Source organism: Ascidiella aspersa, chromosome 7 (genome assembly GCF_963924565.1).
Source record: "Ascidiella aspersa chromosome 7, kaAscAspe10.2, whole genome shotgun sequence".
Classification (NCBI taxonomy): domain Eukaryota; kingdom Metazoa; phylum Chordata; class Ascidiacea; order Phlebobranchia; family Ascidiidae; genus Ascidiella; species Ascidiella aspersa.
The window spans coordinates 10,601,218-10,615,535 of NC_139453.1; the positions used below are offsets into that span (position 1 = coordinate 10,601,218).

Consider the following 14,318-nt stretch of genomic DNA (forward strand, 5'->3'; position numbering starts at 1 on the left):
AAACCTTTGGGGGAAAAGGTACAAGTATATGATCGTGCTGACAAAAACTTGATTCTTTGTACAATTATGTCAAAAAAACTAAAATTTAGGTTATGTCAAGTTAATTTAAAGAAACACTACACATTACCAAGCTTCGTCCGTTTCTTTTTGGTATGTTTTGTGTGGACAACACGCCGTTTGAACTTCTAAATATGTTTTTACCAGGTTCCATTGTATTTCTTTCGATTAAGAAAACTTTTTATATATGAAAAATATTTGTATAAATATTTAAACTCAGAATAAATCGAAAATTACTGAATTCACCAATGATTATTATTATTTATTCGCCTTTTTCAAACAAACATAAAAAATGGCTTGAAAAAAAGATTACGACACTATGTTGCCATCTTGTGGCAGGCTTAAATCATGTTTTAACAATGGTGGCTAGAATTCCAATCTACAACGTGTTTAATCTCTAGAAATCTAAAACCGTGTGTAAAATACCTTCACTAGCATGTAAATGTTAGTCTGAATCTCAAATATTTTATTTAATATTTTAACTATTCAATTATTGATATCACAATATACGCCCGTTTCACGCAAAAAATTGCAAAAACAAGACACATGTTTATATTTTGTATTGCACAGAAAACAGAAATACGACCACAACATGTATCTTAATTGTTTGACTGTTTTAATAAAGTTGATTCACCTGGCAAAAAGGTATCAACCTAAAATCTATAAAATCAAAGCAAAAATATTTTTTAACTAATAATTTGCAAATTGTTTTTCACAACTGCATGTGTAAAGAGATTCTATGTAAGTGAAGCATTACTTCGATTCTGTGCTGAAAAAAGCAAACAACAACAAAAGTGCTATAACTCCTTAAAAAACAATTTAAAAGGAGCACAAATGACAAAAAGTTTATCTGAAGTCCTCCGCACTGAACATTCCCTTTGCTCTTCTCAGTATAGAGTCCTGAAAACAAATGAAAAAAACATATGACATTCCAAGACAAGATATTTTCTTGGTCAATTTCATTTAGACAGTGTTCAGCAAGTTAGCTTCATTGGGGTTTTCTTAGCAAAGAGATAAAAGAAAATATCCTATATTATTGTGTGTTTATTTAAGATTTTATTTTATTTTTTTATTTTTATTTTTTGAGTCCAAAGAGAAAAAGTAATTAACTCAATGACAGTAACCACTCTCCTGCTTAACCTGTGTTAACTGTTTTTTTTTCACACAAAACAAACACACTGCTAAAAAGGGGTAGTTTGTGTTGAGAAGGTCACATTCAACACTTATAAACTTAACTTCACTGTTTTCGTTACCCAGCAGAATAGTTGTGCTAGTCAATTGGCCTACAGGACTAGTAGGTCCTAGTAGGTCACCACCTATCTCTTTAAGCATCAAATATCATATTTTATAGTAGTATTATGTACACTATTTTTAGCATTATATTCTTGTTGTTGATATACCAAAAATTTACATGATTGTTACCTTAGAAGGGTCATATGGAGCATCCTTGGAGGGAATTTCCAGGATAGAAGGAATGGGATCAACATGCAGATCAATCACATGCCTCACAACATCCGCAATCGACTGACTGATCAGAATAATAGCAATGTCTTGTCGATTCAAAAAAGCCCTGAAAAATAACAATTAGTTGTTCAGAAATTGCTATAAGTAAGTAGACCTCTATCCCTATGAACGCAAGAGCAGTATATTAATGCCTTTATTTTTCCATCTATCAATATTATATAGTGGAAACGTACTACCATTACATCCAATTGAAAGCATAAATTAGAAACTGGCCTTATTACACTTAATTGGACAAACAGCTTAAATGATTACTGCAATTGTTAGTAAAACCTAGAGATTATTTTATTTTATGTATTCCTTCTTTCTATAACATGATGAAGATCACTACTCGAAACAATGCTTTCTAATTGCTGAAATTCAATGCGTTTTATATCAGGTATTTTATTATATGTTATAACATGATGCATAACATTTTTGGTGTAATATAACAAGACATAATTGCATGCTTTACAATCCTATATAGATGATTTGCAAGGTGAGGCATTTAAAATGTTGTTATTGGTATTTTTTATCTTATTTGGGTTGTATTTGGTTTAATTAAAACTGTATGATACGGAATAAAATACCACACTAAAATGCAGTTAAGGCTGCATGTGAGTCCATATTATTACACTTGTCTGCTTGTTATGTATATTGACCAAATAATTAAACGTTCAACACTAGCATGGTTGACTAAGCAGGTCATTAGCAAGTAATAAAAATGGATACAGTACAATGTCTTTGGTTCTAAAGATATTCTCCTTTTTGTGGAAAACAACCATATGACACCTATTTTATAAATCTGGCACTTTAAATATTTTACAATCAACCAGACTAACTTTAAGGACAATTAATAAACTACAATGCCAATGATGCAGATCATGTAAATCATGGGAGGCCTACCTTTGACTCCTATAAAAAAATTATTGTATATATTCTATAGTTCCCATCATTACATTTCATAAGCTTTGCCAGCATTATTTTATTGATTTTTTAATAATATTTGATGGATAACAATATGTGTTTATATATCTATTTACAAAACAACTTCTATTTATATTAATTTCAGAACATTTTTTAAAATTTTGCATGTTAACATGTACTGAAAGCAGTAACTCACAACTGAACTTGATCAAAATCGCACAACGTTGCATTGTATTCCTTTTTAAATGTTATTTTGAAGATGTAGAAATATGCTTACTTTAATTGTTCCTCGATGTCCGACGTTGCGGTCTCTTTGTCCACAACCATGAAGTTTGGTTGACGTTTCTTGTTCATTTCACCTATACCTCCCAACAAAAATCCCGTGCAGGTATCTTCGTCAGCGATTACCGCCAGAAGCTTTCCCCGTTGAGCAGCCATGATAAGTTATTGGCAAGTAAACAACGAATGCCACTAAAATTTGTGAAAAGTAGAAGATTATTTGAAACTTCTTAAAAGTTGGTCGATTTATTTTTGGTCACGCCTGGTTGATTTCATTGACAATCACGGGACCGCCGATCAGCTGTTTATTTCCACAATGATCAAAAATATATTCATGATTAAACCTATATATATTTAAAGTTAAAAATTAGATCGATTTAATATTTAATTATTTTGATGACAGTAATTTTTTTGTTGAAATTCCCGAAATTAAAAACCTATAGGAAAATCATTTTCATTTTTGTACTTATTAAGCGTTTAATAACTAAATATTAAATTGTTGAAGCTATTAAAAATATTTAAGCATACTTTTTGTTTAATATCTAATAATAAACAAAATAGTGTTTTTTTTTACTTTTGTCCCCATTAAAATAAAATTGGCAACCAACGATTGCACCACTTTATGCTACGTCATTTAATCCGGGTTCTTCTGACAAATACTCTTAGTCATCCTTTTCTACACAGCAGGTGAGGAGTGTGCTGAAATATTTTTTATGAATAATAATCTGTTAAAATCGGTTCGTAGTCTCCGAGTTCTGCACAGTTTTATCGCATTATAAAAACAGAACCTGCATTTGTGTTTCAGGCATCATGGGGCGTCGACCTGCTCGTTGGTAAGTGATGTTATTGATTGATGTTGGGTTTTGTTTAATGTTATCAGCACCGTGATGAAACAATTGTGCTCTGTTTTACAATTGATGATAAAACTCTCTCTTTCTGAGTGCTGATATTTTCTTACAACTATATATTATATCTTGGTATATCGAATGGTCGCTGGTCTAAAATCCTACCACAATTATTAAATCAACGCACAATATTTGGGTTAGGGTGCTGGTTAGCGTTAAGTGTGAGTCAAGTATTATTATATTCATTATTTAATAATAATACTTAACCCACTCTAAACCAAATAATTTGCGTTGTGGCAGGATTCTAGACCAGCGCCAAAATCCTACCCTTTTATTACAGTAATGAACAAGTTGTCAAGCTTAAAATGCTTGGATGATATAAATATGGGAGAATAAAGATAATATTAATACTTGACACAAATGCTAACTCTCACCCTAACCCAAATGTAAGCAATTAACCTTTGGTATCCTGTTGAACCCATGTGTTATTCTGCAAGCTGAAAAATAATTTTATGCACACCAGTGCTTGGACTTGTTTCCTAGGACAGCGTTGAAATAATTGTTAAATTAACAAACAATATTTGGGTTAGGGTGCTGGTTAGCAAGGTGGAAAAGTATTATTATATTTGTTCTGTTTACAATTTCAATTTGGACTAGTTTTGTTACTCCACCTAACAAGTGGATCTTACAACAGCGCTAATAATATAAATTTGAATACCTTATCAAGCATAAAACATTAACTGTGTTCAGACACATATATGTGTTTATATGTAAACCTGAATATCACATGATTCTTATATAAACAATTCATCGCCTATCTTTAGCTATAGATATTGCAAGAACAAGCCTTATCCCAAGTCTCGGTTCTGTCGTGGTGTACCCGACCCGAAGATCCGCATCTATGACTTGGGTCGAAAGAGGGCCGATGTAACAGAATTTCCGCTATGCATTCATATGGTGTCCGACGAATTGGAACAACTGAGTGCGGAGGCTTTGGAGGCCGCTAGGATTTGCGCCAACAAGTGAGAACTTTTTGGAAGCCATGTCTAACTTACACAACAAATTACCTTGTTCTTTTTAGTATTCTAATGTTGTAGTAAACTAGGACATGAAGGCCTTTTGTTTACATAATTCCCATCCTTTTAAACTGCCATTTTGTACACACTGTAGAGTTAAGATGTAGTTTGTCTATAATTTTACCAGTAACACCATTACCACAATGTTTTACAATCTTTCTGGTGTTTACCAATAAATTTGTGCCTTAAAATCATTAAAAAAAAGTTTTTCAAAAAACCAAATATCTTTAGATTACAAAACAGTAATTTTGTCAGTTTATTATTAATTAATGAACTTTTTTTTTAATTTGACTGTTTAAGTAGGAATTTAACATGTCAAGATTTAAAATTGGTGCTAAATAACTACCTGTTTATCCAATATATTCTAAATACTTAAGAAATATAATTTTTATAGATACATGACCAAATTCTGCGGAAAGGATGCATTTCACTTGAGGGTTAGAGTTCATCCTTTCCATGTTGTCAGAATCAATAAAATGTTGTCGTGTGCTGGAGCCGATAGGTAAAGTAATTAAGTTTGCATTTTTATTTTCAATAAAACCTTATGCCTTTTTATCAATAGCAATTAATTGTATCTGTTTTGGCAGCCATGATGATGATATTTTCATGTCTCTTCTCTGAACATTAACAAATGAAAAGAAAATATAGAAAAACACTGAATGGCTGATAAAACAATCAGGGTTACCACAAAGCACTTAAATTAATTTGCTTATTGAGAAATTTTTAAAAAACACTTAAATTGAGTTTACTTTAGGTCTAGGTTAATTTATGTGATTTGAAATTGGCATTGTTAACCATTGCATTTAAATTGTCTTGTTTTTAATCTAATTTTAGGACTCTTAACACCTATAATTTTTTATTGACAAGTCTTGAAATTTTATTCATAGAAGGGTGTGGCAAACTTGGGAGATTAGACCCAACTTTAACCTAGGTATTCAGCTAGGTAATTGATTTCCAATTAACATTTTGTCTACATGGTACATTTTAGGCTCCAGACTGGTATGCGAGGTGCTTTTGGCAAACCACAGGGTTTGGTCGCTCGTGTTAAGATTGGCCAGCCAATCATGTCCATCAGATGCAAAGATGGAAACAAAAGCCGAGCTTACGAAGCACTCCGACGTGCCAAGTTCAAGTACCCTGGCAGACAAAAGGTAAATACATTAGGGTCCTACTAAAAATACACTGTTGAGGTGCTTTTAGGTTGTTTAATTAAATAAATTGTAATATTTGAATTGTTAAGTGCAACTGTGCAAATCTTGGGAGATTTTGCAGAACTGATTTTAAGACATGATTACTCAGATAAATATGTTCAGGAGTTATTATGTGTTTAAATTAACTGTAGTAAATGTATTTGGTAACTTAGCAACACTTTTGTTTTTTTCTGTTTTCTGATTAACTAAAGTTAGTTGTTTGGATTAATTGCGCTCTGTAGCACTGTGTTTCAGTGGTTCTTGCATCGAAAGAGAAATGTTGTTTTAACGATCTGCAGCTCAATCTGTTTATTTTGCCTACAAACTTCCCATTATTAGTCAATGTAATAACAATAAGTATTGTAATGGTGTGACATTCAAAACATATATATAGCTAAGTAATGTTAATGTGGTATTGAGGAAGAAATGCTGTTATTTAATTTTGCCTGTGAATCATATTGTATGACTGCGTTTAACATAGTGGTAAATGGCTTGTTTATCTTCACTTGTAGGCTACCCATTATATAAATACTTGTGCGCAATATATAACATTTTGATAGATCCACAGAAGAGGAATAATAAAGCACACACGTTTTCAACCTAAATATACAACGTGAGCTTTTTGTGCTATGGTTGCCTTTTGTGGACGCTTGTTTTTAAAACTAGTTATGAAATATGATGATTTGTTCATGTCTCTTCTCTGAAAACAAACCATGACAAGAGAACAACGAAACGATCTGATTACAACCACAAGAGCAAAGAGGGCAATTGATTTCTAGTAGCATAAGGTGTTTTATTTTAGTTTCTTTAAATTCGAACAGATCTACGAGTCGCAGAAGTGGGGATTCACCAAGTGGAACCGCGAGGACTACCAGTCAATGTTGGCCGAAGGTCTTCTTATCCCGGACGGCGTCACCTGTCAGTACAAGCCCGACAAGGGCCCACTGCAAGCGTGGAAGAACCGCCAGTAGAGCCACAACCCCGATTGGAAAATCAATAAATAGAAAAAAATCCCTTTGTACCGTGTGGTCTTGATTGTGTAAGTAGGGCCATGAGAAGTTCCCCCTTTTGTATTACCCCCTTTTATATAACAGTCCTGTAACCACTTGACCCATGACTAGGATGCGCTAAATATTTTCGCCTTTCATAACAACAGTTGTCTCAGAAGTAAGTCGGTACTCTACGTAGATCCAATGTAGAGATGGTGAGGCGCATTTTTCTTCAAAATATGCCCGGCTGCATAATAATTATTATCCTCTTTCTTCCAACTTTACATCGCTGAATTTTTTAAGCTGGGCTACGCCAGCTCGTCTGCTCTAACATTTTTTTAACGGTACCCTTCTAATATGTAAAAGAATCCGTTAAATCTACTACGTTTTGAAAAAATTGTTGAAGAAAGTCCGGATGGGTACGTAGGATATATTGCAGTGCATTTGGTTAAGACTGGGTCATTTCAAAATAACTTGGAAATACTACGTAGCTGATCTATTCTAACGCATTGACCTATATCCATCGGGCGTGCGCGCAAAGCTCGGCAACAGGGGACGTGTCGTTATTTTGCAGAATGTAAACACATTTCAAACTGCCTTCAAAAATGTGCGCACATTTTAAAATGCCTTCAAAATTGGCGTACATGTTTAAATTAGAGTAAGTTTTTTTAGAGTTAGTAACTCTTAACCTAAAAATGTGCGCAAATTTTGAAGGCATTTTAATAGTGCGCAACTTGGAAAAAAAGCGCGCAGATTTTGGAAGGCTGTTTAAAATGGGCGAACATTGTGAAAAAAGTGCGCACATTTTTGAAGGCAGTTCAAAATGTGCGCACATATTTTAAGGCAGTTCATAATGTGCGCACATTGTTAAAAAAAGTACGCACATTTTGGAAGACAGTTTAAAATGTGCGCACATTGTTAAAAAAGTGAGCACATTTTTAAAGACATTTTAAAATGTGCACACATTTTTTGCATATTTTGGCGTGCACATTTTTTCGCACATTGTGCAAAATATGTTCGCATCCCCGCCTCGATCTCGGTGGAGCCTGAGATGTACAGGTTGTCCAAGGAGGAACGAACCGGGCCAGGCCCGTAAGGGAGCAGCCAAAAAATTCCCACGTCAATCAGTAGCGGGATAGCGCCTGTGAATAGGCAAGGTGTCGTAGCCCATTCAATACAGCAGGACCCAATTCTTTTTCAACTAATGTTTTACTGCATCACTTCGAAATGTTTACACATTGATTATTTTTTTATGTCTTTAAGTCCGTCAGCCGTGTTGGTTTTAGTTAGTGCATTGAGTGTAAATTCCTTTTATTTTTCAAACAAAACAGAACAAAAACATTGATATTTTATCCACAATGATACCACTTTTTAGTTAGTTCATTATATACCGAATACATTCTGTTGTATTTGTTCAAGATAAAATTAGAATGATATTTCGTTATTCTTCTATCTCACTGCAAACAGCTTGGTATCCATGACTGGATATCTTATCAAAAGGATCAATTGCCTTTGGTTACTCACTTTAGATCAAGGAGGAATTCGTGTGAATTGCTTTGGTTCACTTTGCGTTGCAACTACTCACTAAAGATAAAACAATAATCAATCTGGCGAAGATTGAGTGTGTTGTTACGATGAGGCAGAAATAATTTCAAACGAGCATTATGTAAATCACGAGATATAACAGAGATGGTTCACGACAAAGATTTTTCCTCACACCTAACCATCGTCGATATATCAAAATGTAAGTTGGACAACGACAAACCACTTTTGGAAGACATTTTATAATGTATTATTTCTTAAGCTGTCGTTTTCAATTAAAATTGATAACTGTTTTAGAGACTGGTGAAAGTATATAATATACATTATGTGTTGCACCAAATTTTGGTGAGATTTTAATATTCGCAAATGCACCGATCCACTCGGAATTTTGTATGCAGTTTTTCTCTTACCTGAAAAAAATATTTTTTCCTTGTCCGAAAGCTTCTTCCGATTAGTAGAACACGTGTGTGTTACAATTCACTAGATAATGAAGTGTCTAACAACTAATTACACCAATCAATTGTTTTAATTCGTGTTTACCATTAGTTGTTGATTTGTACAGCCAGTTCCGTAGCTTGAAAGTATACGTTGATCAGTCGGCTCATCTAATGACGTCATTTAATAGGGCTGCGCGTCTGCGGCCACATTGATAGGCCCAATTTCGACTCGCTTTTTCGCCGGGCTCGTGGGTGTGGGCCTCTAATCCGAACGACTTCGGAGGCTAGAGTTGGAGGACGGCTTGAGAATGGGAGTTCTGCGGCGCATTGACCTATGTCGATCGGGCGTCCGCGCTAAGCTCGGCGTCAATATGGAGATCTCGGGGGAGTCTGAGATGTCCAGGTTGTCCGAGGAGGAACGAACCGGGTCAGGCCCGTATGGGAGCAGCCAAAAGTTCCCACGTCGTTCAGTAGCGGGATAGCGCCTGTGAATAGGCAAGGTGTCGTAGCCCATTCAATACAGCAGGACCCAATTCTTTTTCAACGAATGTTTTACTGCATCACTTCAAAATGTTTATGCACATTGATAATATTTTTATGTCTTCAAGTCCGTCAGCCGTGTTGGTTTCAATTAGTAGGCTACATTGAGTGTAAATTCCTTTTATTTTTCCAACAAATCAAAACAAAAACATTGACATTTTATCCACAATGATACCCCTTTTAGTTAGTTCATTATAAACTGAATAAATTCTGTTTTTTTTGTTAAAGATAAAACTAGAGTGATATTTCGTTATTCTTCTATCTTACTACAAACAGCTTGGTATCCAAGACTGGCTATCTTATCAAAAGGATCAATTGCCTTTGGTTACATACTTTAGATTAAGTAGGAATTCGTGTGATTAGCTTTGGTTCACTTTGCAATGAAACTACTCTCAAAAGATAAAACAATAATCAATCTGGCGAAGATTGAGTGTGTTATTACGATAAAGAAGAAATAATTTCAAACGAGCATTATGTAAATCACGAGATACAACAGAGATGGTTCACGACAAAGTTTTTTTCCTCACACGTAACCATCGTCGATATATCAAAATGTAAGTTGGACAACGACAAACTACTTTTGGAAGACATTTTATAATGTATTATTTCTTAAGCTGTCGTTTTCAATTAAAATTGATAACTCTTTTAGAGACTGGTGAAAGTATATAATATACATTATGTGTTGTACCAAATTTTGGTGTGATTTTATTATTCGTAAATGCACCGATCCACTCGGAAATATGTATGCAGTTTTTCTATTACCTGAAAAAATTATTTTTTCCTTGCCCGAGTGCTTAACTTCTGATTAGTAGAACACGTGTGTGTTGCAATTCACGAGATAATGAAGTGTCTAATAACTAATTACACCAATCAATTGTTTTAATTCGTTTTTACCATTAGTTGTTGATTTGTACAGCCAGTTCGGTAGCTTGAAAGTATACGTTGATCAGTCGGCTCATCTAATGACGTCATTTAATAGGGCTGCGCGTCTGCGGCCACATTGATAGGCCCAATTTCGACTCGCTTTTTCGCCGGGCTTGTTGGTGTGGGCCTGTAATCCGAACGACTTCGGAGGCTAGAGTTGGAGGACGGCTTGAGAATGGGAGTTCTGCGGCGCATTGACCTATGTCGATCTGGCGTCCGCGCTAAGCTCGGCGTCAATATGGAGATCTCGGGGGAGCCTGAGATGTCCAGGTTGTCCAAGGAGGAACGAACCGGGCCAGGCCCGTAAGGGAGCAGCCAAAAGTTCCCACGTCGTTCAGTAGCGGGATAGCGCCTGTGAATAGGTTCAACGAATGTTTAACTGCATCACTTCGAAATGTTTACACATTGATAATTGTTTTATGTCTTTAAGTCCGTCAGTCGTGTTGGTTTCATTTAGTGCATTGAGTGTAAATTCCTTTTCTTTTTCAAACAAAACAAAACAAAAATATTGATATTTTATCCACAATGATACCACTTTTTAGTTAGTTCATTATATACCGAATACATTCTGTTGTTTTTGTTGAAGATAAAATTTGAATGATATTTCGTTATTCTTCCATCTTACTGCAAACAGCTGGGTATCCAAGACTGGCTATCTTATCAAAAGGATCAATTGCCTTTGGTTACACACTTTAGATTAAGTAGGAATTCGTGTGAATAGCTTTGGTTCACTTTGCGTTGCAACTACTCTCAAAAGATAAAACAATAATCAATCTGGCGAAGATTGAGTGTGTTATTACGATAAAGAAGAAATAATTTCAAACGACATTATGTAAATCACGAGATACAACAGAGATGGTTCACGACAAATTTTTTCCTCACACGTAACCATCGTCGATGTAAGTTGGACAACGACAAGCTACTTTTGGAAGACATTTTATAATGTATTATTTCTTAAGCTGTCGTTTTCAATTGAAATTGATAACTGCTTTAGAGACTGGTGAAAGTATATAACATACATTATGTGTTGTACCAAATTTTGGTGTGATTTTAATATTCGTAAATGCACCGATCCACTCGGAATTTTGTATGCAGTTTTTCTATTACCTGAAAAAGTTATTTTTTTCTTGCCAGAGTGCTTAACTTCTGATTAGTAGAACACGTGTGTGTTGCAATTCACTAGATAATGAAGTGTCTAACAACTAATTACACCAATCAATTGTTTTAATTCGTGTTTACCATTAGTTGTTGATTTGTACAGCCAGTTCCGTAGCTTGAAAGTATATGTTGATCAATCGGCTCATCTAATGACGTCATTTAATAGGGCTGCGCGTCTGCGGCCACATTGATAGGCCCAATTTCGACTCGCTTTTTCGCCGGGCTCGTTGGTGTGGGCCTGTAATCCGAACGACTTCGGAGGCTAGAGTTGGAGGACGGCTTGAGAATGGGAGTTCTGCGGCGCATTGACCTATGTCGATCGGGCGTCCGCGCTAAGCTCGGCGTCAATATGGAGATCTCGGGGGAGCCTGAGATGTCCAGGTTGTCCAAGGAGGAACGAACCGGGCCAGGCCCGTAAGGGAGCAGCCAAAAGTTCCCACGTCGTTCAGTAGCGGGATAGCGCCTGTGAATAGGCAAGGTGTCGTAGCCCATTCAATACAGCAGGACCCAATTCTTTTTCAACGAATGTTTAACTGCATCACTTCGAAATGTTTACACATTGATAATTTTTTTATGTCTTTAAGTCCGTCAGCCGTGTTGGTTTCATTTAGAGCATTGAGTGTAAATTACTTTTATTTTTCAAACAAAACAAAACAAAAATATTGATATTTTATCCACAATGATACCACTTTTTAGTTAGTTTATTATATCCCGAATACATTCTGTTGTTTTTGTTGAAGATAAAATTTGAATGATATTTCGTTATTCTTCCATCTTACTGCAAACAGCTGGGTATCCAAGACTGGCTATCTTATCAAAAGGATCAATTGCCTTTGGTTACACACTTTAGATTAAGTAGGAATTCGTGTTAATTGCTTTGGTTCACTTTGCGTTGCAACTACTCACTAAAGATAAAACAATAATCAATCTGGCAAAGATTGGGTGTGTTGTTACGATAAGGCAGAAATAATTTCAAACGAGCATTATGTAAATCACGAGATACAACAGAGATGGTTCACGACAAAGTTTTTTCCTCACACGTAACCATCGTCGATATATCAAAATGTAATTTGGACAACGACAAACCACTTTTGGAAGACATTTTATAAAGTATTATTTCTTAAGCTGTCGTTTTCAGATAAAATTGATAACTCTTTTAGAGACTGGTGAAAGTATATAATATACATTATGTGATCTACCAAATTTTGGTGAGATTTTAATATTCGTAAATGCACTGATACACTCGGAATTTTGTATGCAGTTTTTCTATTACCTGAAAAAATATTTTTTCCTTGCCCGAGTGCTTAACTTCCGATTAGTAGAATACGTGTGTGTAAGAATTCACTAGATAATGAAGTGTTTAACAACTAATTACACCAATCAATTGTTTTAATTCGCGTTTACCATTAGTTGTTGATTTGTACAGCCAGTTCCATAGCTTGAATGTATACTTAGATCAGTCGGCTCATCTAATGACGTCATTTAATAGGGCTGCGCGTCTGCGGCCACATTGATAGGCCCAATTTCGACTCGCTTTTTCGCCGGGCTCGTTGGTGTGGGCCTGTAATCCGAACGACTTCGGAGGCTAGAGTTGGAGGACGGCTTGAGAATGGGAGTTCTGCGGCGCATTGACCTATGTCGATCGGGCGTCCGCGCTAAGCTCGGCGTCAATATGGAGATCTTGGGGAAGCCTGAGATGTCCAGGTTGTCCAAGGAGGAACGAACCGGGCCAGGCCCGTAAGGGAGCAGCCAAAAGTTCCCACGTCGTTCAGTAGCGGGATAGCGCCTGTGAATAGGCAAGGTGTCGTAGCCCATTCAATACAGCACGACCCAATTCTTTTTCAACGAATGTTTTACTGCATCAATCACTTGTAAATGTATACACATTGATAATTTTTTTATGTATTTAAGTCCGTCAGTCGTGTTGGTTTCATTTAGAGCATTGAGTGTGAATTACTTTTATATTTCAAACAAAACAAAAATATTGATATTTTATCCACAATGATACCACTTTTTAGTTAGTTTATTATATCCCGAATACATTCTGTTGTTTTTGTTGAAGATAAAATTTGAATGATATTTCGTTATCCTTCCATCTTACTGCAAACAGCTGGGTATCCAAGACTGGCTATCTTATCAAAAGGATCAATTGCATTTGGTTACACACTTTAAATTAAGTAGGAATTCGTGTGAATTGCTTTGGTTCACTTTGCGTTGCAACTACTCACTAAAGATAAAACAATAATCAATCTGGCGAAGATTGGGTGTGTTGTTACGATAAGGCAGAAATAATTTCAAACGAGCATTATGTAAATCACGAGATACAACAGAGATGGTTCACGACAAAGTTTTTCCTCACACGTAACCATCGTCGATATATCAAAATGTAAGTTGGACAACGACAAACCACTTTTGGAAGACATTTTATAATGTATCATTTCTTAAGCTGTCGTTTTCAATTAAAATTGATAACTGTTTTAGAGACTGGTGAAAGTATATAATATACATTATGTATTGCACCAAATTTTGGTGTGATTTTAATATTCGTAAATGCACCGATACACTCGGAATTTTGTATGCAGTTTTTCTATTACCTGAAAAAAATTATTTTTTCCTTGCCCGAGTGCTTAACTTCTGATTAGTAGAACACGTGTGTGTTGCAATTCACTAGATAATGAAGTGTCTAACAACTAATTACACCAATCAATTGTTTTAATTCGTTTTTACCATTAGTTGTTGATTTGTAAAGCCAGTTCCATAGCTTGAATGTATACTTAGATCAGTCGGCTCATCTAATAACGTCATTTAATAGGGCTGCGCGTCTGCGGCCACATTGATAGGCCCAATTTCGACT

At 35.4% G+C, this 14,318-nt stretch overlaps 2 protein-coding genes and 4 non-coding genes across 6 annotated transcripts; 5 read left to right on the plus strand and 1 right to left on the minus strand.

Moving 5' to 3' along the window:
- Nucleotides 1-600: 600 nt before the first annotated feature.
- LOC146137686 (V-type proton ATPase subunit F-like) lies at nt 601-3,020 on the minus strand. Its single transcript, XM_083393631.1, has 3 exons — nt 2,762-3,020; nt 1,480-1,627; nt 601-957 (listed from the first exon to the last, which is right to left on the minus strand). The coding sequence occupies exons 1-3, from the start codon at nt 2,920-2,922 to the stop codon at nt 904-906; spliced, it is 363 nt and encodes a 120-aa protein (XP_083249757.1). The 5' UTR covers nt 2,923-3,020; the 3' UTR covers nt 601-903.
- Nucleotides 3,021-3,438: 418 nt separating this feature from the next.
- Nucleotides 3,439-6,889, plus strand: LOC146137687 (large ribosomal subunit protein uL16-like). Its single transcript, XM_083393309.1, has 5 exons — nt 3,439-3,596; nt 4,433-4,630; nt 5,079-5,186; nt 5,673-5,835; nt 6,696-6,889. Exons 1-5 carry the CDS (start codon nt 3,574-3,576, stop codon nt 6,843-6,845), a joined length of 642 nt encoding a protein of 213 aa, XP_083249435.1. The 5' UTR covers nt 3,439-3,573; the 3' UTR covers nt 6,846-6,889.
- A 2,192-nt stretch (nt 6,890-9,081) lies between these two features.
- LOC146137688 (signal recognition particle RNA) lies at nt 9,082-9,381 on the plus strand. The gene has a single exon (XR_014501513.1).
- Nucleotides 9,382-10,412: 1,031 nt separating this feature from the next.
- Nucleotides 10,413-10,713, plus strand: LOC146137689 (signal recognition particle RNA). Its single transcript, XR_014501521.1, has one exon.
- A 968-nt stretch (nt 10,714-11,681) lies between these two features.
- LOC146137690 (signal recognition particle RNA) lies at nt 11,682-11,981 on the plus strand. The gene has a single exon (XR_014501466.1).
- Nucleotides 11,982-13,004: 1,023 nt separating this feature from the next.
- Nucleotides 13,005-13,304, plus strand: LOC146137691 (signal recognition particle RNA). Its single transcript, XR_014501491.1, has one exon.
- The last annotated feature ends 1,014 nt before the right edge of the window (nt 13,305-14,318 follow it).

Coding starts and splice junctions, on each gene's coding strand:
- LOC146137686 (XM_083393631.1), bottom strand. CDS start 2,922: ATGGCTGCTCAACGGGGAAAGCTTCTGGCGGTAATCGCTGACGAAGAT. Junction 1,628..2,761: donor GACATCGAGGAACAATTAAA/GTAAGCATATTT, acceptor GTTATTTTTCAG/GGCTTTTTTGAATCGACAAG. Junction 958..1,479: donor CTCCATATGACCCTTCTAAG/GTAACAATCATG, acceptor ATTTGTTTTCAG/GACTCTATACTGAGAAGAGC.
- LOC146137687 (XM_083393309.1), top strand. CDS start 3,574: ATGGGGCGTCGACCTGCTCGTTG. Junction 4,631..5,078: donor GCTAGGATTTGCGCCAACAA/GTGAGAACTTTT, acceptor TAATTTTTATAG/ATACATGACCAAATTCTGCG. Junction 5,836..6,695: donor AGTACCCTGGCAGACAAAAG/GTAAATACATTA, acceptor AAATTCGAACAG/ATCTACGAGTCGCAGAAGTG.